We start from the raw sequence: 25,786 nt of genomic DNA on the forward strand, positions 1-25,786 counted from the left end.
AATAAGGTAAAGTCAGGTTGCAAGTTGGGGCCTGACAGTTTAAGAACACAGCCTGGGCAGGTTCTCTCAGCACTGGAGGTGCCCAGATGTCACCCCCTTGACAGACGAAGAGTCTGGTGCCCCAGATATGGGGCAGCTGCCTGGGGTGACCAGCGGGTCCAAGAGGAGCCCAGAGCACAGTGGGCTGGCTCCTTCCAGTCCTCACCCAAGCAAGGCACCTGGAAAGACAAAGACTTCAAAGCTGTTGGATATGAATGAAATCTGACACATGCCCACGACCGTTTCCTCCTGAAGCATTCCAGGTCCCCATATTCCATTTCTGAAAAGAAACCCTCGTTGGGATGAGCGAGGCGATGAGGTGATGGAGGAAGGAACGCTTGAGGTGGCCAAGTCACACTTGGGCTCAAGATGCTGCCGGGCCGCCCTTGCTCCAGAATCGAGGTACCCCCCCACCCCCACCCCACCGTGCCCCCAAAGAAGCCTTCCACCTCCCAGCACAGCTGCTGCCTGTCATTCATGTCTGTGCCTGGAGACTTCAGACTCTATTCCCCACTCTCCAGGGCGCCCTGGCACTCCTCACCCCAACCCTGCCCTGCATTGCCTAGCCCCATCCTGCTTTTCTTGGTTCACTTGTGTCCCCACGGAGGGAAGGACCTGGCCTTATCTGTCTCTTACATGTCCCCCGTCTCCCATCCACTGTCTGGGGCAATGCCAGGCACACACTTGAGGGCTCGAACACATCTTGCCTGTAGAGTTCAAAAAGTAAACTGATGGAACAAGTATTTTCAAGTATAATTGACAGAAACTCTGAAGCCTCAAGCCCTGTTTAGAGACCATGTCCTAATAAGGGAAGCAGGCAAAATAAGCCAGGTCTCTAGGGCCAGATTGCCCTCAGCTTCGGGGGCTTCTCCTCCAACCCAACACAGCCACGCCCACCTGGCTGCCGTCCGCATTAGCCCTGACCTGGTGACCATCTGCCCAGCCAGGGCCCTCGGGGAGAAGTGGGCGAACAATGAGGTTTTTCCACCAGACATTCTGCAGCGTAGATATGATGGAAATATTTTTGAAAACTGCTGAGCTGGAAGTCAGATTTATTGATAAGTATTGTGTGTCATTCTTTAAACTGCAAATATGCTTTTAGAAAGAAATTGGGGTTATGAAATCCAAATGAGAAAGGACAGAGATGAATGTGTGCAGGAAAGATTTTCAAATTCACCCAAAACTTAGGCTTTATTCTCATCAAGAAAACCACACAGAAAGGAACAGAAGGCATTTTCCTATTCGGGGTCTTGGCAACATCCCAAGCAAGGGAAGGGAGACCCCAGTGACCACCAGGCAGAGGGAAGAAAGAGATTCAGGAAGTGAGTTCTTGGGTCTTTATCCAGAGCCTTCTCTGAGATGGTCCTTCAAAAACGGAGGCGGGGGCACTAGTGGCAAAGAACCCACCTATCAGTGCTGAAGACGCCAGAGAGGTGGATTCAACCTTCGGGTTGGGAAGATCCCCTGGAGGAGAAAATGGCAACCCACTCCAGTGTTCTTGCCTGGGAAATCCCATGGGCAGAGGAGCCTGGCGGGCTACAGTCCATGCGGCTGCAAAGAGTAGGACATGACTGAGTGCACAGGGGACTCACGAGGAAGAGGGAGTGAGCATCTGGTGAGGACTTGGCTCTTGCCGATGAAACAGTGGTGGCACAAATGGGGTCAGGCAGTGGGGAGTGAAGCCTAGGACTCCATCAACTGTTTCAATGGTGATGGAGCCTGTGACCCAGGCGTGGATCCCACTTCACTAACATTTGAGGCCGAGTCTCCACCGTGGTGCCACCTTGTCACACAGTCAGGTGGCTGTCCTGTGGGCAGAACCCACCGGAAGGTCGCTCCTGCAGTGTTGCTCCTTCACGTCACCTACCTGGTCCACACTGGGCCAACTGTGCTGGCCAGACTGGCGAGGGGAGAGGGGAGGGCAGGGAAGCAGGGAGAGTGTTTGTTGTTGTTTACTCACTAAGGTGTGTCCGACTCTTTACAACCCCATGGACTGTACCCTGCCAGGCTCCTCTGTCCACGGAATTCTCTAGGCAAGAATACTGGAGTAGGTTGACATTTCCTTCTCCAGGGGATCTTCCCAACCCAGGGATTGAACTTGCATCTCTTGCATTGGCAGGCGGATTCTTTATCACTGAGCCACCAAGGAAACCCCGTGGGTGTTTAACATCCACCAGATCCTATCATTTTCTAGGCAGTGTCTGCTTCTTTGGGCTTCCCTTGTGGCTCAGCTGGTAAAGAATCTGCCTGCAATGCAGGAGACCTGGGTTCAATCCCTGGGTTGGGAAGATCCCCTGGAGAAGGGAAAGGCTACCCACTCCAGTATTTTGGTCTGAAGAATTCCATGGATTGTATAGTCCATGGGGTCACAACAGAAGTCTGGTTCTTTATGCACTTTATCTCATTAAATGGCCTTGGGAGGTAGAAACATGTATGTCCATTTGACAGAGAAAGAAATCCAGCACATTTCTAGATGTGGTAACCTGCAAACCCAGCTGTTTCCTTAGCTGGTAGTACCTGGGGACCCGAAAGTAGGAGGCACCACTGTGGGCAAAGTCCATGCCCAGGAAGGTGTTGCTATGGTTAACAGTAGCAGGAAGGAGCTCAACCCACGTGTTTGATAAAGCTTGCTAATCTCCAGGCTAATCTGATGGCCTTTTTGCACAGGTGCCCCCCCAACCCCTGGCCTTACCTGAGGTCACCACTGTCTCTAGAGGGTCCAACAGGAGCCAGAACAGGGGGAGACGTGCAGTGTGTTCTGTCCAGCTCCCTTTCCCTTTGTCAGCATCAGTTAAGACAGGGCTGCTCGGGGTGGACACAGCCCATCTCCTGGGCTGCCAGAGCTGGGTGAGTTAATTGGAGGGTTTAGGGTGGAGACGATAGATGGCCCTGTGAATGGACACGCCAAGGTTTAGAAAATAATAACATGAATTCCTTGGTGACCAGTGGTTAGGACTCTGTGCTTCCAATGCCAAGTGTTTGGGTTTGATCCCTGGTCAGGGAACTAAGATACCACATACCATGCTGCAGGGCCAAAAACAGTAAATGAAAATTTAAAAAAGGATATTGCTAAATTTAAAACACAACCAAAAAGAAGAAGAAAAGTAATAATAAAAGCTGAGGAAGAACAGAAAGTGAGGAGACACGAACAGAAGCCTCAGATGGTGTGGCCCCTGGGGACTTACCCTTAGGGTGAGCGGGTGGGTCTGAGCCCCCGACCTGAGGTTTTTCATATAGTTTCATGGAGGGTCTGTTACTCAGCTCTCCTTCAAGAAAGGAGAACATGCTGGCTTCCCTTCATGTGGGGCTACATTTGACTACATGAAAGGCAAAGACCCTACTTCCAGGCCAAACCCTCAGGGGAAATAATTATTTTCCAGCAGACGTTTCTTAAATGACTCTTCAAAGATCCATGCCCCATTTCCCACTGGTAGCAGGAATGCTCCCCCCACCCCCGCCATCCTGGTGGCTGAAGAGAGAGGCCCACGGATCTGGAACCATCTACCATTACCGAGGGCCACCATGTCTGCCAACCGGGAGCTCTCATTAGGGAGGAGAGCTGAGTGTCAGCTTGGCTGGGCCGCAGGTACCAACCTTCGGTCAGGTGTGTATGTGCGCGCGCGTTCGAATGGGGTAGACCGGGTGAAGCAGCTGGGCCTCCCCAGGGCGAGTGGGCCTCATCCGGTCATCTGGAGCCTGAACCTAACAAGAGGGCAGAACTAGAGGGAACTCCTCACGCCCGACTGCGAGCTCGGACACTGGTCTTTTTCTGACCTTTGGACTCAGACTGAAAAACTGGCTCTTCTTGGGAAAGACCCAAGCCAGCTTGCTGGCTGCATGGCTTGGGACTTGTCAGCCTCCATCATCACATGGGCCAATTCTGATAGTAAATCTCTTTATGTAGATGTAAAATCTCCTATTGGTTCTGTTCTCTGGGGAACCCTGACTAATAGAGTCAGCGCGGTTAATAGCGTGACCATGTCTCCAATTTATGCAACCCAACAAACACCCAGAGCCTGTGGAGCTCATTAACTCAGAATCATTAAGTGCCTGCTGTGTGCATGGGAGAATAACCACACAGGTCTCGCCACAGATGCAGAAGTTAACAGTCACAGCGGTGGCTGGCTGTCCACAGAAGACCACTAAGGCAAGTAAGGAGTCGGGAGCTTCTTGGTTACAACAGAAACCAGCGAAATAGAGTTCACTTATTATTGTGAGTTATAGCCACGCCTCTTCTATGAGTGTTTTTCAAACAAACTTGTTGTCATGGTAACTCTCTTAAAACAAGATGCAACAAGGTTTAAAGAGCCTGAGAGCTAATTACAATAGTGCTTTATATTTAGTTACACCTTTCTTCTGAGGAGTTTAATGGACCTCATTCATTAAGCTCCATCCTCTGAAGTCTTTAGGGGACAGATATTATTAAACCATTTAACAGACATAGACACCAAGGCACGGATGGGTTAAGTGACTTGGCCACTGACGGGCAGCTTAAACAGGAGCAAGCCTGGGCCAGACCCACGTCTCCTCTTGTTTCCTTCTGTTTTCTCTACTCATCCGTCTCCAACGGGGGTTTTGTAAGCCCTTCATCATGAAAGGCTCAGTTTCCCAGAGCGTGATTGGGGGACCCCAGATTCTGCCACCATCCCTGTGCAGAAAAATCTGCCCAGCCCAGGAGGCTCAAGGATGGCAGGGATGGGGGGTGGGGGGAGGAGAGGCAGGGCTGTTGGGGGTCTGCGGGAGGTGCTGCTACCCAGACTCTCAGCCCGTGGAGCCAACATCCACAGGCACGGGAGGCTCACACACTTGGCCAGGGGCGCTGGGGCCTCAGGGCACGCCTGACACCAAGCGGCTCCCGCTTCAGTCACAAGAGTCTGGCATTGCCAGCCACGCTGGCCAACAGGCTGTACCGTCAACATCCCAGAGAAACCCTGTTCTGGGGCCTCTGCTCAGCAGCTCTTGGAGGGGGCCCAGATCAGAGGAGCAGCTATGATGTCAGAAACCAAGGGGCTCTGCTCATCTCAGAGCCGCCAAAAGACAATCTGATTCTCAAGCTCTCTGAGGGCTTCTCCAGCCTCTCTGCCTGGAATGTTCTTCCCCTCCTTCAAGCCTTTTTCAGATCTCACCTTCTCAACAGGGGGCTATCCTGACCAAGCCTCATCAGCCCAGTGACGGCCCCTTCTCACTCCCTGCCTCTCCCTGAGCCGGCCCTCATGGCTCTCATCACCTTCACAAAGCCTGTGAGGTATTGTCTGTTCCCTCCATGAAAATGCAAGTTCTGCAAGAAGGTAACCCTTGCACAGTGTCATCAATAGATACTGATAGGAACCATGATTTCTGACTCAGGCTACTGGATGAGCAACAAGGAGGAGGAACAAGGGCCAGGGGGTCCCTGCCATGTTCTGGGCGTGTTGACTTGAGACTCCAGCAGGCACACAGATGAAGGGTGAGAAGCTGTTGGTAGGGGACGTGGTCCTGAGAAAGGAGGAGGAAACCTGGGCGCGCCTGCACCTGCACAGGTGGGTGAAGACGAGCCAAGGGCCAGACGGCGCCCAACACGCAAAGGAGTCAAGCAGCAGGAGGAGAGGGTCTAAGATGCGGAAAAATTGAGAGAGGAGCCCCCCTGGTCTACAGGGCTTCAGTAGAGGAGTGGGGCAGGGCCTCAGGAGAAGGGAGGCAGGGAGGGGGACCTTCAACTCGCCTTTCAGAAACCCAGGCTGGGTAGGAGGAAAAGGGGAGGAGGGGGAGGGAGGTTTCCACTCAAATTTTAACTCACAATTGGAGCATCTGAAACAGGAGGAAGGCCATTCGTCAGCCGGGTGTGTCAGCAGAAGCTGGACCTTGAGTTCAAAGGGACAGGACAGGGGAAATCCAATCAGGCAGGTGTGAGGGCCTGCTGAACATGAAGGTCGGTCCCGTCAAATCCCGAGAGCCTAGGATTGATTCGTGATGCTGCCCTGAGTCTGAAAGAAACCCAAGGCTACTAGGAAAATACAGTTGGCCTTCCTCCCACCCAACAGGAAAGTGTATGGCCCTCCAACTTTGAAGTACCATCTGGGTTTCCATAATAGGCTCGGGTCTGGATTCCAGCACCGTCAGAAAATAACAACTTCCTGCCCAATTAAGACGTGTGTATGGAGGGGTGGAGGGGAGGGGTTGGGGGGCAGTGGGGGTTGGTAGGCAGGAAGGCCTGGAGCCCATGGGTGATTTCCAGCCTCTGCAGGAGTCTGAGCAGCAGGACACCCCTCAAACACCCTGAGATGTGTCCCTCCCAAAACCTGGCTCCAGGACACTGTACCTCCAAGGGCAAGGGCTGAATGTTTTCTAATGAATTTCCATTCACCCAGGATGTGCTCATGATGAAAGTTAAGTCTTAAGTAGGAGGCAGGACCCTAATTCCCAAAAGAATTCTTTCAAATCTGTTAGACTTTTATTGCACTAATTTCAGAAAATTTACATGTGGATAAAAAAAAATGAATTTCAAGAATAAAAACTATTAGGAAAGGGGACATCCCTGGTGGTCCAGTGATCAGGAATTTGCCTTCCAATGCAGGAGACGCAGGTTTGATCCCTGGTTGGGGAACTAGGATCCCACATGCTAGAGAAAACTGCATGCTGCAACAAAGATCCAGTGCAGCCAAAAAAAAAATCAAAACTGTTAAGACTGGAATTTTCCTTACATGTACAAAAAGGTGTGCAGTATTTGGGCTTCTGAGGTGTGGTAAAGAACCTGCCTGCCACTGCAGGAGACACAAGAGATGTGGGTTTAATCTCTGGGTTGGGAAGATCCCCTGGAGGAGGGCATGGCAACCCACTGCAGTGTTCTTGCCTGGAGAATCCCATGGACAGAGGAGCCTGGGGCTACAGTCCATGGGGTCACAAAGAGTAGGACACGACTGTGGGACTGAGTAGATTCTAAATCAAGCCACTGTATCAGCCTAATTAAAAGGCAACTCCAAATATAAGGCAGCACCATATTTTGCCAAGGAAAAGAAAAAAAAAAAATTCTGCTCATTTGGACAGGGATGTTGAAGAAACAATCAAGGGTCAACTTATAGTATTTATACATATTTGCTATTGTTTAGTCACTAAATCGTCTCAGACTCTTTTGCAACCCCATGGACTGTTGCCTGCCAGTCTCCTCTGTCCATGGGTTTCTCCAGGCAAGAATACTGTCCATTTCCTTCTCCAGGGCCAAATGTATTTCTTACTATGGGACACAGTGAAAAAAACATTTGAAAAACACTGAGGTAGAATTATGGGAATTCAGAGGGGTAATAAAATCAGAGGAAAAGCAAAAGCCCAGGATTCTCAACTCAACTCGATGTCCTGTGTTTCATTACTCCGAACAAGCGATGAGTGTTCTCCAAAGGTGCTCATGGGGGTGGAGGGGTAGGAAGGAGACAGAGGAAACCGATGGACAGTTCCTGGGGATTAAGAGATTCACGGAGAACAAAGGCTCTGAAATCAAGGGTGAGCTTGGTCATAAGCACAGAAGTTCAGGGCACGGTCAGCGGGGAAAGAAACTCACCTCAGCCCAGTGAGAAAACAAGCAATTAGAACACCCACCTGCTTCCCTGCCGCCTGCCGATCTGAACTGCCTGCATCCTCTGCCCCGTGTCGTCTAGGTGAGGTCCGTGCCTCTGTGCACTCCAACCTATCCCTCTTTGGCTAGTGAGGTCTTGCTAAAATATGTCTACAGATGCTTCCCAGGGTAGCCAAATCTAGCAGATAAGAATACAGGCCACCCATTACATGTGATTTTCAGATAAATGATTTTTTAAGGTAAATATGCCACATGCAAATTTGGGACATATCTATACCAAGTTATGTTTGCCTGAAATTTAAATGTAACTATATTTTATCCGGCAACCCTACTTGATACTCCATCCTCTCAAAAGATGGTACCTAATTTCTCTTCCACTTTGTGTGCACCGTACTTAGTGACTCACCAGCGATGGATCAGAGAAAAGGTAAGTGATGACGTGCCAGCCCTGCTGCTGCTGCTGCTGCTGCTAAGTTGCTTCAGTCGTGTCCGACTCTGTGTGACCCCATAGACAGCAGCCCACCAGGCTCCCCCATCCCTGGAATTCTCCAGGCAAGAACACTGGAGTGGTTTGCCATTTCCTTCTCCAATGCATGAAAGTGAAAAGTGAAAGTGAAGTCACTCAGTCATGTCCGACTCTTAGCGACCTCTTGGACTGCAGCCTACCAGGCTCCTCCGTCCATGGGATCTTCCAGGCAAGAGTACTGGAGTGGGCTGCCATTGCCTTCTCCATGCCAGCCCTAAACCAGATCTAAAAAGGACTGTGGCCTTGGTCTCGGTCTCTTTTGCTGTCTTGGATCCCTGGCTCTGGGTGAGGGGAGGACACCCATGTGGCCCTATGGAGAGGCCCGTGTGGCACAGAGCTGAGGCCTCCTGCCCGTTGCCACGTGTGTGAACTTGGAAAGGGGCTCCCCTGGCCCCAGTCAAGCCTTTAGCTGATTGTGGAGACCAAGAGTCAGAACCACCCCACGAAGCTGCTCCTGAGTTCCTGATCCCTTGATGCTGTTGGACAGCTGTTACTTTAAGCTACTATGCTTTGAGATAATCTGTTACACAGCAGTAGAAACCGCCTACTGATGGATCTCAGGCCAATGACCATCCCCTGTCCGACACCACTGTCTCCTTTTCTGGATTATCCCCAGAGGTGTATAGTCATGCTGGAATCTCTTTTTCAGAAACTCTTGATCTCATGTTTTTTATTCTTCTGTACACTGAAATTCCTACTAACGGTTCTATAGTCACTATTTCTGATTCCCTTTCTCCTCTTTTTTCCAGAGCTATTCAAATAGGCATTTCAGCCTGAAAAAGCTCTTGTCAAGTAAGAATCACTCCTTTTATTTAATCCAAAATCCAACCTACAGTCCTCATCTAACTTGATACAACTATTCATTTGATAAATATCTATTAAGTAGCTACTGTGTAACAGGCGTTGTACTAGATGACTGACAGATCAGATCAGTCGCTCAGTCGTGTCCAACTCTTTGCGACCCCATGAATCGCAGCATGCCAGGCCTCCCTGTCCATCACCAACTCCCGGAGTTCACTCAGACTCATGTCCATCGAGTCAGTGATGCCATCCAGCCATCTCATCCTCTGTCGTCCCCTTCTCCTCCTGCCCCCAATCCCTCCCGGCATCAGAGTCTTTTCCAATGAGTCAACTCTTCACATGAGGTGGCCAAAGTACTGGAGTTTCAGCTTTAGCATCATTCCTTCCAAAGAAATCCCAGGGCTGATCTCCTTCAGAATGGACTGGTTGGATCTCCTTGCAGTCCAAGGGACTCTCAAGAGTCTTCTCCAACACCACAGTTCAAAAGCATCAATTCTTTGGTGCTCAGCCTTCTTCACAGTCCAACTCTCAACATCCATACATGACCACAGGAAAAACCATAGCCTTGACTAGACGAACCTTTGTTGGCATATAGCAGTAAATAAAACAGACCAGAAAAGGGGGAAAAAAAAAACCCACTCCTATCTTTCCTTATGGAGTTTACATTCTGGTATGTGTTGGGGGGGGGGGCAATGGGACACACAATAAATTAGTAAAGCATTATGCATATTTCTGGTAAAATGACATGATGTCTGGGATAAAATAGTTCAAAATAAAAGGCCAATGGATAGGAGCAGAGAGGAAAATAGACGAGCTTGTGTCATTGTCATTAATCACTTTCTAAACTTTAAAAGAAATTGTTTTTATTAATTTGTTTTTGGTTGCATTGGGTCTCTGTTGCTGTGAGCCAGCATTCTCTAATTGTGGCAAGCAGGGGCTACTCCTTGTTGCGGTGGACGGGTTTCTCATTGCGGTGACTTGTCTTGTTGCAGGGCCCGGGCTTTAGCTGCAGTACGGGGGCTCCGTAACTGTGGTGTGTGGGCTTAATTGCTCTGTGGCATGTGCAATCTTCCTGAGCCAGGGCTCAAACCTGTGTCTCCATGTCCCCTACATTGGCAGGTGGATTCCTATACACTGTACCACCAGGGGGAGTCTATGTTGTTAATTATTGAAGCTGGACAATGATAGGTGCACGGAAGCTCTTTAAGCTCTCTTTGGCTTTGGTTTGGGTTTGAAATTTTCCATAAGGAGAAGGGGGCAACAGAGGATGAGATGGTTGGATGGCATCACTGACTCAGTGGACATGAGTTTGAGCAAGCTCCAGGAGACAGTGAAGGACAGGGAAGCCTGGCATGCTGCAGTCCATGGGGTTGCAGAGTCGCACATGACTGAGTGACTGAACAACAACCCCAGGATGGTCCTGATGGTAAAACCCAGGCCCCCAGCTTCAGGCTGGGCCTCTGGCTCGTGGACACCCTGCCAGCACCTTCTAGGTGGAAGCCCAGGAGAAGCGCGGTCATGTTCTCAGGCTTGTGAGGAAGCGATCAGAAATCATGGAGCACAAAACTCATGTGACATTTTAAAAACACAAGGTACTTCGAAGATAACATGGGGTTTATAGCAGGTGCTCCAGGAACAGCCACTCTGAAGAGGAGGGGCTGTTTCAAGGGGTCCCTAGGGGAACAGTAGGGCCCGGAGGATGCGTTCTGCAGCTTTCTATCTACTCGGCAAGTTGTCTTAAACGTCCCTCACAGGTTCAGCTCAGGCTTCCATCTGCCCTTTCAGGAATCCCCCAGAGCGAACGCTGAGGGACACCTCACCCTGGGAACACCTTGGTACTAAGGAACACGCTGAGTTCAAAGGGTGTGTGCAGCGTGGGGGCAGGACGGTGCTGACAGCACTTCACGGAGCATTGCAGAGCCTCACTGTGCCAGGTGCTCACGGACGTGCGGGCCCAATGCGCTCCTCACCGAAAGGAAGGATAGGGCCCACTTTCAGGAGGAAACAAGACCCAGAGAAGTTAAACAGCCAGTGGACGCCCAGGTGGTAGCAACAGGGCTGGGACTGCCCACCGGGTCACAGGCTGGCCCCGATGCCCCCGGCTCAGGCATCCTGGATGGGCCCGCACCATCGCCCTGAACCTGCTGAGGCTCCAGACTTAGACAAGCCCTCACTTCACAGGCGAGCGAAGCCCCTTGGCCAGAAGCAGCATTGCTTCTGCAAACTCCCCAAAAGGTGTACTGGCTCCCCAAACCACAGGGAGGACCCCAAAGAAAGAAGGAAAAGGTGGGGGCGGGGGCCCGGGAAGGCCAGGTATAGGTGCAGAAGAGCCTGACCCCAGGACACAGGTCTGGAAATAGGTCCCTCAACCCCAGGGAAACACGCCAGCCGGCAGCGTCCTTCTTTACCTTCTTCTCATCTTTACCTTCTTCTCAAACAATGTGGGAGACACAAGAGTCACAGGAAGCTGGAGCCCCGAGAAAAGACCAGGGGACGGGCCGAGAAAGGAATGGTGGGGGCCCTCTGGTACCACAACACAAGTCATGTTGGCTGCCCAGGTAACTGGAGGCTCTGTCTGGTGACGTGTCTGTGTGCACGCGCACACACACCCTCCAGGTAACAAGTCTTTCTGGTGATGGGTCTGTGTACACACACACTCCACCCTACCCCACCACACAGACACATATACTCTCTCTTCTTTTTTTTCCTGGAAACATCCTCTCCCTCTCAGACCACAGAGGACCCTCTGGGTAACAAGATCTCTTTCTGGTGACATGTCTGTGTACACACACACCCCCCACCCCACCCCATCACACACACAGACACACACACTCCGTCTCTCTTTCCTTTTTTTCCCCTGGAAACATCCTCTCTCACACCACAGAGGGCCCTCCAGGTAACAAGAGTCTCTTTTTGGTGACGTGTCTGTACACACACACACACACACTCTGTCTTTCTCTCTCTTTTTTTTCCTGGAAACATCTCTCCCTCTCAGACCACAGAGGTCACAACCTGACCCGTGCTGTTCCCAGTCTGCAGGGCAGCAGAGACACGTGGTGGGGGCGGGGCTGTAGGAAGATGGGAGCGGAGACCGAGGAGTCGCTCCCGAGGAGTCGGAAGCAAGGTCCCAACAGGAGGGAGACGAGAAAGGAGGAGGCCAGCCTGGGTGCAGAGGCCTGGACCCCGGTGGCCTGAGGCGGTTACTCTCCAGCCTGGCTGTGTTCATTAGCGCCTTTGCCTTTTTGCTCCTGGCATCTCAACTTAGATTCTATCATTTACAACCCAAGAGTCACTATCTCAGGGACTCTTCACACATTCGCATACAAAGAAACCAAAGTCATTTTTCAAATTAACTCAAGGAATGGCTTTCTCTTCAAGAAACTGTTCAAATGAAAGCATTTATTTTTATACATGTTGTCTCCAGCCAGTGTATCTCTAATTGCACTTGAGACACTGGGGGAAAAAAAACCTGTATTTAACCCTCTGCCAAGTTAAAAGAATATCCAGTAGCTTCCACTTTCTGTTTTAAATGGCTATTACCATTTAATTTACATTCCCTTGGTATAAAAATATGTTTAAAAAAATCCCAGACCAACACATAAACACACTTACCGGCACATTCTTAAAAACACAAACCTGACCGAAGCCCATAGTCGGGAGAGACGGGAGTGGCCTCTTGGGGTGGGGGTGGGAGTCCAGCGGAGTTGTGGGTGGCAGCGGGCAGGACAGACAGTTCCAGAAAACCCCGGGCCCTGGTCTGCAGCCCAGGAGACCCTCTCAGTTCACGGGGCACATCTCACAGTATTAGAAGACAACCACCTCTCATACTGGATTAAAACCAGGGGGAAGGAATAATGTTCTCAGGGAGCCACACGGCACAGAGGTGCCCCGGGGCGCCACATGGCCAGCGGGCCCAGCCCCAGAGTCTGACCAGAGGCCTGGGGACCACGGCCCGGTCTGGACTTCTCTCTGCAAATGCGAGGGTTCCCAGGGACTTGAGGGCTGCCCAAACCCGGCTGTGGCTAACATGCACAAATGAACGACGATCCGGCAGGGGAGATGCACTGAGCTCCTCGGGGTAACACGCAGGGCCTGCTCCAGAATCAGTGGAATGGCCGCCCCCGCCTGGGCCGGGACCTGAGATGGCCCGCCGAACGGCGCACAGCCTTCCTCTCCTGCCGGTGCAGTTTCTCAGCCTCCTGCTGCTTCTTCTGCTGCTCCGACTGAGAAAGAAGAATACATGAGGGGAAAGAAAGAGAAAGGACGTGCCAACACCCCTTTCCAAGGGGCCATCAGAATGCCAACGGCACGACCAGCACCCTCAGCCTGGTTCCGGCAGGGACAGTGCCAGCACCACGGTCACTGTGAGGCCCAGAGCCTTAAAACCCCGGGGCCGGGGCACGGCCTGAACCACGCAGCTCGAGGCTGGCTCCTCAGCCCACACGCCACACAGCCCCTCACGGGGGAGCCAGCCTGAGGAAGACGTGATGGCTTTCCAAACGCCCACGACTTCTCTTGTGGAACTGTTCTTCGTTGACAAGCCAGAGCCATTCATCGAGGTTTACTCACATTGTCTTAACGACAAAAAAAGTCCTTCTGTGCCCCCAAACTGTGTAATAACCCACCCATGATTAACAATGCAGTCCCCCGGAGCTGGTTCCAAAGAGAATCAAACTCCCTTGAAAGGGAGAGAGCTACCACTAAACACTGATAAAGGCTCGGCAGACACATCAGTCAATCGCAAGTTCACGGCCGGAAGGGGCACATGAGTTCTGGGACGGCTGCTTTGAAGGCACTGTTCTCAGCACTCAGGTGAGAAAACCAGGCCTCCTCCAGACGGTGTCACTCGTCTCCAGACGGTGTCACTCGTCTCACAGAAGAGAGCCACATTAGTGCAGAACCTGCGCTGAAGGGAAGCGACGCTTTGGAGTTCTAAGAATACAGCTCCATTCCACCGAGTCCGGTTTGGAGAAAACTAACCCCTAACTGTGAAGCTCAAAATAAAAACCTTAGCTGGTGGAACTGAAAGAAGGTCCAACTTTGACAGCAGTGGCGGGGCAACCACTTTCAAAGTTGCAAAATGGCGCCTTAGAGACACCTGCACGGCCTGCCGGCCTGTGACCCGCCAGCTCCAGGCACCTGGGGGGTACTCATTCATATGTCTGCCTTGAAGAACAAGTCTCTGTGTTCACTTATTGCCGGATCATTCCACTTCTGTAAAGTGAAAGAGCTGGGAGGTGACGGAATCATGAGAAAAGAACATGATTTATAAGACCAAAAACTGATGACTCTTTCCTATTCGAGGAAACCCTTGGACTGAGATTCTGAAGCGTCGAGCACTTCTCCTATGTGCCATTTTTCAAAGCCTTTTCAAAGTGACCCGCCCAGTGTGCTCCTCTGTAGGTCACCCCGGGGCGCGGTCCTTCCTGCCTGAGGCCAGCCCTGATCTCTCACTACAGGATGAGGAACCTCTGTCAGCCCCCTTCAGTCTGCCTCCTCCTGCAACGGACCACAGTGACTCTAAAAATAGAAACGGTATGCCGGTCTCCTGCTAACTAGACCTTTTCAACCGCTTTCCACGGTTCTTAAGACCACTGTTAAAATTTAACCTTGGACACGGCCCTGTTGGACAGCTCTACGTGCCTCTCCAGCTACGTGTGAGGCCACAGTTGGCAGCCCCGTGATGGCTGTGCTTCTCACACGTAGGCTCACTCCCACCCCACAGCGAGGCTGGAGGCTGGAACCCTGCCCGCCCCTCAGGGCTCTGCCTGCCCCTCACCCAGCTGTCCCTCACTCCTCCACTGGGCCGGGCCCCTGACACTCCCAGCCCTGGGCCCCCAGGAGCATGTCCCACATTACGATGAGGTGACTGTATGTGATCTCCCTCCATCCACGGGACTGCGACACCCACGGCCACGCCTGTCTGTTCTGTGTGTCCCTAGCACGTGGCAGAGAGCAGGCTGAGGCTCCTTTGTGAATGGAGAACTCAGAAACCCGAGGGAAACTGCAGGCTCCCTAGCAGACCAGATAATGGTGTGTCAGCAAGCCCCTGAACACTGCTTATTTAATATTCTGTTTCTTCATATTAAGAAAAGTGAAGTGTCCGACTCTGTGCGACCCTGTGGACTGTAGCCTACCAGGCTCTACCATCCATCGGATTCTCCAGGCAAGAATACTGGAGTGGGTTGCCATTTCCTTCTCCAGGGACTCTTCCGACCCAGGGATCTCCTGCATTGCAGGCAGACACTTAACCTCCTAAGCCACCAGGGAAGCTCTCATATTAAGAAGCATCCCTTTAAAAATGCCTCTGGCCCAAGTAACTTTGGGAAATGAGGTACTAAATAAAGATAAACAGGGAGTGCTGGGGCTTTTAAAGTCATGAGCTGCTCTGCGTCTTTGATACGGACATCTGTCGTGGATTTCCCTTGGGGGTATGGTGGCAAAGCCAGCTTCCAGGAGCCCCACCTACATCTCCTGGAGCACACTCCACAAGGCCTGGCCCGTGGAGTCCCCACAAAGGCAGGTGTCTACGTGTGAGCTCAGAGGTAGCAGCGATCCCTGCAGAAAAACCTCTGTCCAGAAACATGTGTGTGTTCACTTGTGTCTGACTCTTTCGTGACCCCATGGGCAGTCCGCCAGGCTCCTCTGTCCATGGGATTCTCCAGGCAAGAAAACTAGAGTGGGTTGCCATTCCCTACTCCAGGGGATCTTCCTGACCCAGGAATCAAACCCAGGTCTCTTGCATCTCTTGCACTGGCAGGCTTTACTATTTTACCACTGCGCCACCTGGGAAGCCCCTGTCCAGAAAAAAACTGTCCTTATCCCCAATCTAGAGAAGAGCTGTATCTGCAAGATGCTGCCACTGCGTGACCGATTCGTTACGAGTTAAGAGCCAACCAGCTCCTTCTCCTCCCTGTTCCTGTCCTGACTCCTTCCCCACATCCATGGCAGTCCTATCTCGGGACACGGGGGAGGCTAAATGCAAAGCCCACACCTGCACCAGTACCCGGCTGGCCCAGGGCCCCTGAGGGAATGAACTACAGGGTATTTAAAAGTAGAATCTGGGACCTAATCCTAGTTTTGCCACTATGCAATTTTAAATAATATTAAAGCATAGGTTTTTCTCCTTCAATTTGATTCACATTTTAGAAAGTATATATGAAAATACTTGGAAAACTCGAGATTTTACCTGAATATATCACATACCTAGTATAAAAGAATTTGTATTTAAAAAAAACCCCACAACAATAATTCCATAAAAATTCTTAAATAAAACTAAGATTTAATAGTTGAAATTCTATTAGTCAAAGGATGAAACAGGCATAAGCCAAATGCCAACTGATGCATTCCCCAAACTAGTTTCAAAGCCTCTGCTAGACTCAACCGCAAGGCTGTTTTAAGTACTTTCACTTAAATGTTTCGTTTTTGTGTTGCAGTTTAGTCACTAAGTTGTATCCAACTCTTTGCAACCCCATGGACTGTAGCCCACCAGGCTTGTCTGTCCAAGGAGTTTCCCAGGCAAGAATACTGGAGTGGGTTGCCAATTCCTCCTCCAGGGGGTCTCCCAGGCCAAGGGATTGAACCCATGTCTCCTGCATTGCAGGCAGATTCTTTACCGCTGAGCCATCAGGGTAGCCCTCTATTGTTTTTTGGGGGGTGGGGATGGGGGAATCAGAGCCATCTTATTTCCAGTTTACCACAAATCATAAACTGATACTGACCTCAGTACCTTTCAACTGGGGAAACGTGGTGCGCTTGCGTCCTCCCAGCTCACCCCGTGTGGCAGAGGGAGCTCGGGGCTGGGCAGCTGGGAGCTTGCGAGGTCTTCCCACAGGAGACCTGCGCCTGCCGCCCCCTCAGCATCGTGAACTTCAGAGGGAATTAGGAAACGTTCGAGGGTACACAGAGAATCTCTAAGAAACTAGGCACAACGAGTTAGTCTGAACACACAGCCAGTTTTGGCTTATTTAAATGAGAAATGTAAGATGCAAGTTTGCTGTAAATGGAGACAGTTAACTGAAAAGCTTCTTACACACAGAATAAAAAAGTTCTAATGGGAGGAGTGGGAAGAGGGGGATTTGGGAAAAGGTAATCAAAAGTACAAACTTCAGTCACGAGATAAAGGAGTATTAGGGGTGTGATGTACAGTGTGAAGACTACAGTCAAAACTGCTATATTACACACAGGAAAGCTGTTTAGAGGGTAAATCCTTAGAGTTCTCATCACAAAGAAAAAACAATATTTTTTCTTTTTCTGCTTTTTTTTTTTTTAATCTATATAAGATAATGAATGATAACTAAGTAAAAAATATCCTTATCATTTGGCAGGCCTTCTGACGACATCAGAAAGAACTGTCAACAACCAGAGATGAATGAGCGGACGTTGTGAACACATTTCTCCGAAGGAAATGTATGAATGGCCAATAAGCACATAAAAAAAATGCTCTACCATTGTTAGTCATCAGGAAAATGTCAATCAAAACCATAGTGAGATACCACTTCACACCCACAAGGATGACTACAATAAAGACCGACAGTAACAAGTATTGGCAAGGATGAGGAAAAAACAGAACCCTCACAGACTGCTGGTGGGAATGGGCAATGGTGCCATCGCTCTGGAAAACAGTCTGGTCGTTCCTCAAAAAGTTAAAACAACAAACAACCCTAATGTCCACCATCAGATTCAGGGATAAGCAAACTGTGGAAAGGGCTTCCCAGGTAGTTCAGTGGTGAAGAATCTGTTGCCACTGAAGGAGACATGGATTTGATCCCTGGGTCTGGAAGATCCCCTGGAGAAGGAAATGGCAACCCACTCCAGTATTCTTGCCCAGAGAATCTCATGGACAGAGGAACCTGGTGGACTACAGTCTATAATATCGCAAAAGAGTTGGACTCAACTTAGCGACTAAACAACAAAAAACTGTGGTATATTCACAGAATTAAATATTACTCAGTCACAAAAATGAATAAAGCTCTTGTACATGCTGCAACATGGATTAGCCTTTAAAAACATGCTAAGGTAAAAGAGGCTAGTCACAAAAGAAAACATGTTGTGTGATTCTATATATATATACACAACGTCCAGAACAGGCAAATCCATAGGCTGGGACATGAGAGGGTGGGGTTTCCTTCTGGAGTGATGAGGATGGTCCAGATTTAGATGGTGATAATCGAGCACAGCATTTGGTGACTACTAAAAACTCTGGGAGTTGATGATGGACAGGGAGGCCTGGTGTGCTGCGATTCATGGGGTCGCAAAGAGTTGGACACGACTTAGCTACTGAACTGAACTGAACTGAAAAACCCTGAACTGTATATTTTTAAAAGGGTGGATTTTAGATACTTGTATTATATCTCAATTTAAGAAAAGGATCAGAAGCGAAGTCTTTGTCATTCTTTTCCTCTTTGTGACAACACATATTAAGCGAGAGTGACTAAATGAGAAAAAAATTTTTTTGAAAACTAAAACCATGGAGCTTCTTCACTCATCTGTTCATAGCAAATATTTAAAGCAGCTTATTCCTCCTTCATTGTATGTCAGGTGTCATCAAAGGTGGATTAGAAATGACTGTGGTTAAGTCAGTTTAGAATGGGACCTACTGCGGATAAAGTAATTTACCTCCTGAAACTACCCACCCTGGGCAAGCTGACTGCATTGTGATGAACACATTAGAAATCACCAGTTCTTATCATCTTCAAGTCCATGTGAGCCTCAACTATTCTTTCACAGTGGTGGATGGTCAGGACTTCTGTTTTACAAGGTCCCACCTCAGGTGGCCCAGCAAGCCCGAAACCATGCTGCGGCTCTTCACCAACAGTACCGAGCCTGGGGTCACGGGGGGCCTGCCTCCCTCGGGACACCAGACGGACGCCTGGCTCTGCCAATGCTCTGCCCTGCAGTGTGCTTGCAACCCAGGAGGGGCTCCGGCTGCAGGCAAAACATGCCCAAACAGCACACACTCCCTCAACAGGGGGAAGCTTGGAAGGCAGCTCTCAGGTCAGACACACACAACACTGATGGAAGCCTCGTCTTCCTTCTGTGAATTAAAAAAGAACACGAGAAAGCAACTTACCTTCTTTAATGTAAATGTCAGTTGTTTGCTGCCAACCGTGGTGTCGGATACACTCAATGTTCCGTTTTTCGCTTCAAGTTTCAACCGGTCTTCAAGGGTTTTACTGCAGGAAATTTAAGAGAATGACACATTAATTAGGGTTATGTTTTGATTTCCCATTAGAAACAAGCTTTAATTAGAATCGATCACACAAAGAATGACCTTTTACACATGTGGTAAAGACAGAAAATGGCATTTGTTTAACACAATCAATGGACAGAATTGCAGACACTCAAACCGTCATTACTCAGACTCAGCAAATATACAGTAGAAACAATGGCTGTCCCAAACACCCACTAATTAAGTATTTTAAGTGGTGGTTCCAAATATTTCAGTGCTTGCTATTTATGTTACTAAATCACATTTCTGAAGCCAAAATGCAAAGGAGCCATATTTCTGAAGCATGTAATTTACTGTAACGGTCAGAGGCACTTAAGCTGCTAAAGCATTTTATATTAAATCCAGGCACCAGTTAGGTATGTGAGCATCTCAGCAACTCATTCACCTTCTACACAGCAGTGAACACAAGCAAAGCCTTTTGGGTCAAGCCACAGAGAAGTGCTAGGAGAACTCTGACTTTTCCTTCACTCGGTCTTAGCTTGTGGACCACACTCATTACCCAGAGTACAAGCAACTTGACACGTGAGATCATCTGATGACATGGAGAAAACAAAAGCAATCACACTGGGGATTTGACTCAGCCTGATTCAGGGCTACCTCTCCTTTCAACTTCGTACATGACTTGCTTTCTGACACAATTTACCCCCAATTAAAATTTCATTTCTTGATCATGTTTCTAAAGTCTCTCTCTATAATCTTTGTCCTTGTTATGGTCTGCTGTGCCTGGCAACTCAGTGCATCTACGACAGTCAAGATGTTGATTCTGAATTTAAATTTAGTACCAGTTATATAATACTTCATTCGGACACGACTGAGCGACTTCACTTTCACGTGTTCTTTATAAAAGCAGATCAGCGTTAACTTGCTTTAGAGAGAAAAAACAGAACTAAGCCTAAAGACAGATATTTTTAGTAAGTTTTAATGTTACCTCTAGCCCTTCTGCATGTGTGCGTGCTCATTCATTTCCAACTCTTTGTGACCCCATGCACTGAAGCCTACCAGGCTCCTCTGTGCATGGGATTCTCCAGGTTAAGAATACTGGAGTGATATGATTCAAGTGAGGAGATGCCCACGTCCAAGGTGAGAGAAACCCAAGTAGGACGGTAGGTGTTGCAGGAGGGCATCAGAGGGCAAACACACTGAAACCATACTCACAGAAAACTAGTCAATCTAATCACACTAGGAACACAGCCTTGTCTAACTCAATGAAACTAAGCCATGCCCGTGGGGCAACCCAAGACGGGCGGGTCATGGAGGAGAGATTTGACAGAATGTGGTCCACTGGAGAAGGGAATGGCAAACCACTTCAGTATTCTTGCCTTGAGAGCCCCATGAACAGTATGAAAAGGCAAAATGATAGGATACTGAAAGAGAAACTCCCCAGGTCAGTAGGTGCCCAATATGCTACTGGAGCTCAGTGGAGAAATAACTCCAGAAAGAATGAAGGGATGGAGCCAAAGCAAAAACAATACCCAGCTGTGGATGTGACTGGTGATAGAAGCAAGGTCCAATGCTGTAAAGAGCAATATTGCATAGGAACCTGGAATGTCAGGTCCATGAATCAAGGCAAATTGGAAGTGGTCAAACAAGAGATGGCAAGAGTGAACGTCGACATTCTAGGAATCAGTGAACTGAAATGGACTGGAATGGGTGAATTTAACTCAGATGATCATTATATCTACTACTGCGGGCAGGAATCCCTCAGAAGAAATGGAGTGGCCATCATGGTCAACAAAAGAGTCTGAAATGCAGTACTTGGATGCCATCTCAAAAACGACAGAATGATCTCTGTTCGTCTCCAAGGCAAACCATTCAATATCACAGTAATCCAAGTCTATGCCCCAACCAGTAACGCTGAAGAAGCTGAAGTTGAACGGCTCTATGAAGACCTACAAGATCTTTTAAAACTAACACCCAAAAAAGATGTCCTTTTCATTATAGGGGACTGGAATGCAAAAGTAGGAAGTCAAGAAACACCTGGAGTAACAGGCAAATTTGGCCTTGGAATATGGAATGAAGCAGGGTAAAGACTAATAGAGTTTTGCCAAGAAAATGCACTGGTCATAGCAAACACCCTCTTCCAACAACACAAGAGAAGACTCTATACATGGACATCACCAGATGGTCAATACCGAAATCAGATTGATTATATTCTTTGCAGCCAAAGATGGAGAAGCTCTATACAGTCAACCAAAACAAGACCAGGAGCTGACTGTGGCTCAGACCATGAACTCCTTATCGCCAAATTCAGACTGAAATTGAAGAAAGTGGAGAAAACCACTAGACCATTCAGGTATGACCTAAATCAAATCCCTTATGATTATACAGTGGAAGTGAGAAATAGATTTAAGGGCCTAGATCTGATAGAGTGCCTGATGAACTATGGAATGAGGTTCGTGACATTGTACAGGAGACAGGGATCAAGACTATTCCCATAGAAAAGAAATGCAAAAAAGCAAAATGGCTGTCTGGGGAGGCCTTACAAATAGCTGTGAAAAGAAGAGAAGTGAAAAGCAAAGGAGAAAAGGAAAGATATAAACATCTGAATGCAGAGTTCCAAAGAATAGCAAGAAGAGATAAGAAAGCCTTCCTCAGCAATCGATGCAAAGAAATAGAGGAAAACAACAGAATGGGAAAGACTAGGGATCTCTTCAAGAAAATCAGAGATACCAAAGGAACGTTTCATGCAAAGATGAGCTCGATAAAGGACAGAAATGATATGGACCTAACAGAAGCAGAAGATATTAAGAAGAGATGGCAAGAATACACAGAAGAACTGTACAAAAAAGATCTTCACGACCCAGATAATCACAATGGTGTGATCACTGACCTAGAGCCAGACATCCTGGAATGTGAAGTCAAGTGGGCCTTTGAAAGCATCACTATGAACAAAGCTAGTGGAGGTGATGGAATTCCAGTTGAGCTATTCCAAATCCTGAAAGATGATGCTGTGAAAGTGCTGCACTCAATATGCTAGCAAATTTGGAAAACTCAGCAGTGGCCACAGGACTGGAAAAGGTCAGTTTTCATTCCAATCCCTAAGAAAGGCAATGCCAAAGAATGCTCAAACTACCGCACAATTGCACTCATCTCACACGCTAGTAAAGTAATGCTCAAAATTCTCCAAGCCAGGCTTCAGCAATATGTGAACCGTGAACTTCCAGATGTTCAAGCTGGTTTTAGAAAAGGCAGAGGAACCAGAGATCAAATTGCCAACATCCGCTGGATCATGGAAAGGGCAAGAGAGTTCCAGAAAAACATCTATTTCTGCTTTATTGACTATGCCAAAGCCTTTGACTGTGTGCATCACAATAAACTGTGGAAAATTCTGAAAGAGATGGGAATACCAGACCACCTGACCTGCCTCATGAGAAATTTGTATGCAGGTCAGGAAGCAACAGTTAGAACTGGACATGGAACAACAGACTGGTTCCAAATAGGAAAAGGAGTACGTCAAGGCTGTATATTGTCACCCTGTTTATTTAACCTATATGCAGAGTACATCATGAGAAACGCTGGACTGGAAGAAACACAAACTGGAATCAAGATTGCCAGAAGAAATCTCAATAACCTCAGATATGCAGATGACACCACCCTTATGGCAGAAAGTGAAGAGGAACTCAAAAGCCTCTTGATGAAAGTCAAAGTGGAGAGTGAAAAAGTTGGCTTAAAGCTCAACATTCAGAAAACGAAGATCATGGCATTCGGTCCCACCACTTCATGGGAAATAGATGGGGAAACAGTGGAAACAGTGTCAGACTTTCTTTTTCTGGGCTCCAAAATCACTACAGATGGTGACTGCAGCCATGAAATTAAAAGACGCTTACTCCTTGGAAGGAAGGTTATGACCAACCTAGATAGCATATTAAAAAGCAGAGACATTACTTTGCCAACAAAGGTTCGTCTAGTCAAGGCTATGGTTTTTCCTGTGGTCATGTATGGATGTGAGAGTTGGACTGTGAAGAAGGCTGAGCGCCAAAGAATTGATGCTTTTGAACTGTGGTGTTGGAGAAGACTCATGAGAGTCCCTTGGACTGCAAGGAGATCCAACCAGTCCATTCTGAAGGAGATCAGCCCTGGGATTTCTTTGGAAGGAATGATGCTAAAGCTGAAACTCCAGTACTTTGGCCACCTCATGTGAAGAGTTGACTCACTGGAAAAGACTCTGATGCTGGGAGGGATTGGGGGCAGGAGGAGAAGGGGACGACAGAGGATGAGATGGCTGGATGGTATCACTGACTCGATGGACGTGAGTCTGAGTGAACTCCGGGAGTTGGTGATGGACAGGGAGGCCTGGCGTGCTGCGATTCATGGGGTCACAAAGAGTCGGACACGACTGAGCGACTGATCTGATCTGATGATTCACGTTGATGTATGGCAGAAACCAACACAATACTATAAAGCAATTATTCTTCAATTAAAAAAAAAAAAAATATTGGAGTAGGTTGCCATTTCCTCCTCCAGGGAATTTTCCTGACCCAGGGATCGAACCCACATCTCCTTTGGCAGGCGGATTTGGGAAGCCCTCTAGAAAAGGTTAAAGCAATACCCTCACATCCCTGGGATGAATCTGGGAGAGGAGAGGAGAGGGAACCAAAAAGAATAAGGTTATATCTTCTATTCAGTTCCTTCCTTAAAAAAAAAAAAAAGTAAAAACACTTTCCTTTCCAATACTCCTTGCACCAACTTAAAATGAATGCACCCTTTTGTAATTTAAAAGCTTGGCTGAATTTTAAAGAGACTGGTGGTGGTGGTGGTACATTGTATGAAAGGGTCGTCTTTTTCCTGAAATATGATCTTTGGGACTAATTACTGAGAACACAGCTCCACGAGACAAAGTGATGCGCCTTTGAAATTCTGAAAGCCAGTGTTTGATGTTCACAGCTTTGAAAGCTCTACTCTAGTTTACGACTACTAGTTAGTACTAAATATACCTTCCTTATATAATTTGAGACATAAAGTGGTTAGCATAAAAGTGGCAACTCTTTTCTAAGCAATAATGCTATTAAGAAGCACTTTTAAAGTACTTTTCATCTTCAAAGTTCCTAACAGACTAACTAATTAATCCTTTCAACATCCCTGAGACAGAATATAGATGGCAAAAGGGAGGTAAGATATTCTATGACTTGCCCCAGGCCACAGAAGGATTGAGTCTAAAACCAGGATTCCAATTTAAGAATTTTTGGTTTCCAGGCATGTGTCAGACCATGCTTGATTTATAAAGTTTTGTTCAGGAAATGTGTCCATTAAATATTCTAAATGACAAGCTTCCACATGACAAACTGAGTGAAATGAAGGTTTGGTTTCGCCTTTTCTTTTTTTTTTAAAACCAGAATTCAAAAGTAAAGTGTAAACCGACTCCAGCATATGTGTGACTCATGTCAGCCTCAGCAAATGCCTTTGGTTGTTCATTTCATTTTTGTTCTTTCTTTTCAGGGCTATAAACGCTGAGATTTTACAGGTAACAGGAATTCTGAATAACTATGGAGCCACTGAGACAAGGTGGTACACAGAGAACACTAATTTGGGAAGAAAAAGACTTTTCAAGTAAATTGTGGGAAATTACTACTCTTCTCAGGATGACCTAGCTCCTCCATGACAGGGCAGAGCGGCTCTGGTCTCCTCTCTGGGTACCTGACCGTGCGCTTGTAGAGACTTGTCTGGTCTCGGCTCCCTGGAGAGACCTAAGCTTTGGAAGGAGCCATGGCAGAGGATCAGACGCGGGGGCCAAGGGCAGAGGCTTCTGCAGTAAAGCAGGTCCCACTTTCCTCCCTTCAAAGTCAGCCTGCGAATGTGGCTGCGAACCAGCAGTCCCCGAGCCTGCTACCCAAGTGTGAATTCGGTCAGAGATGATGGAAGACCGGGCCAGACACCTGCAAACTGTCTACTGTGAACAAAGAGGAAAATGCAGGAGCCTCGGTGCTTGTCCTCCTCACACTCGCCCAGGACGGCTGGCCCTCCCAGTCCCACGCCCCTCCCTGTCTAGGCTTCAGGTCGGCTGGCTTCTGGCTACTTTGTAATTGATGGTCAAGTTAAGAATTTCAGGAGGAAAAAAAAAGCTTTTTTCATGAGATGACTGCGGGGACTGCCAAGAAGACAGATACGACATGGGCTATAGCAGGTGGAAAGTGAGAGAAGTACTCAGCACAGGATGGAGTGGACATGGGGTCAAGAACCTACATGATCAGTACGGCTGTATAAGAAGAAAGAAGAGTGGGTATAAACTCCAGGGGGAAATACTAAGGTATTTATTAGATGCTCCAGGATAGCTGAATGATTTACTTCTTTGAGGCTCTAAAACACACATGCACTGATATTTAATTACAAATAATGCTCCTTCTTGGAGTTCTTAAAATCATTTTGTGAGGAAAGGGAGGGAGAGAGTGGAAGAAATCCATAAAGGCACAGAGAAGAGGTAAGTTCAGTTCAGTTGCTCAGTCGTGTCCAACTATTTGCAACCCCATAAATTGCAGCACGCCAGGCCTCCCTGTCCATCACCAACTCCCGGAGTTCAACCAAACTCATGTCCATCGAGTCGGTGATGCCATCCAGCCATCTCATCCTCTGTAGTCCCCTTCTCCTCCTGCCCCCAAACCCTCCCAGCATCCGAGTTGAGTCTTTTCCAATGAGTCAACTCTTCGCA

At 48.3% G+C, this 25,786-nt stretch overlaps 1 protein-coding gene and 1 long non-coding RNA gene across 8 annotated transcripts in view; both read right to left on the minus strand.

Annotated features, from left to right (window-relative positions):
* Nucleotides 1-1,203: 1,203 nt before the first annotated feature.
* Nucleotides 1,204-8,166, minus strand: LOC147362712 (uncharacterized). Of its 2 annotated transcripts, XR_015136414.1 has the most exons (4): nt 7,609-8,166; nt 5,816-5,879; nt 2,732-2,928; nt 1,204-1,590 (listed from the first exon to the last, which is right to left on the minus strand). It is a non-coding gene; the product is annotated as an uncharacterized LOC147362712 (long non-coding RNA). The 2 variants fall into 2 exon arrangements; XR_015136413.1 differs by lacking the exon at nt 7,609-8,166 and having other exon boundaries at nt 5,816-7,044.
* A 4,125-nt stretch (nt 8,167-12,291) lies between these two features.
* NOL10 (nucleolar protein 10) overlaps nt 12,292-25,786 on the minus strand; it is a 92,045-nt gene continuing 78,550 nt past the window's right edge. For 5 of the 6 annotated variants that reach the window (XR_015136404.1, XM_086325567.1, XM_086325565.1 and 2 more), the window contains 2 exons: nt 18,985-19,087; nt 12,292-13,135 (listed from right to left, as the gene is read on the minus strand). Coding sequence is in view for 5 of the 6 variants with exons in the window: in XM_086325567.1 (XP_086181693.1) it covers nt 13,016-13,135; nt 18,985-19,087 (223 nt within the window). In the remaining variant the exon portion in view is untranslated. Of the gene's footprint in view, nt 13,136-14,766; nt 14,928-18,984; nt 19,088-25,786 lie in introns of all 6 variants that reach the window. The other variant, XM_086325569.1, reaches the window with a different exon arrangement.

This window comes from Bos grunniens, chromosome 11 (genome assembly GCF_055505025.1).
Source record: "Bos grunniens cultivar Pamir isolate PY7600 chromosome 11, Bosgru_T2T1.0, whole genome shotgun sequence".
In the NCBI taxonomy this organism is placed as follows: domain Eukaryota; kingdom Metazoa; phylum Chordata; class Mammalia; order Artiodactyla; family Bovidae; genus Bos; species Bos grunniens.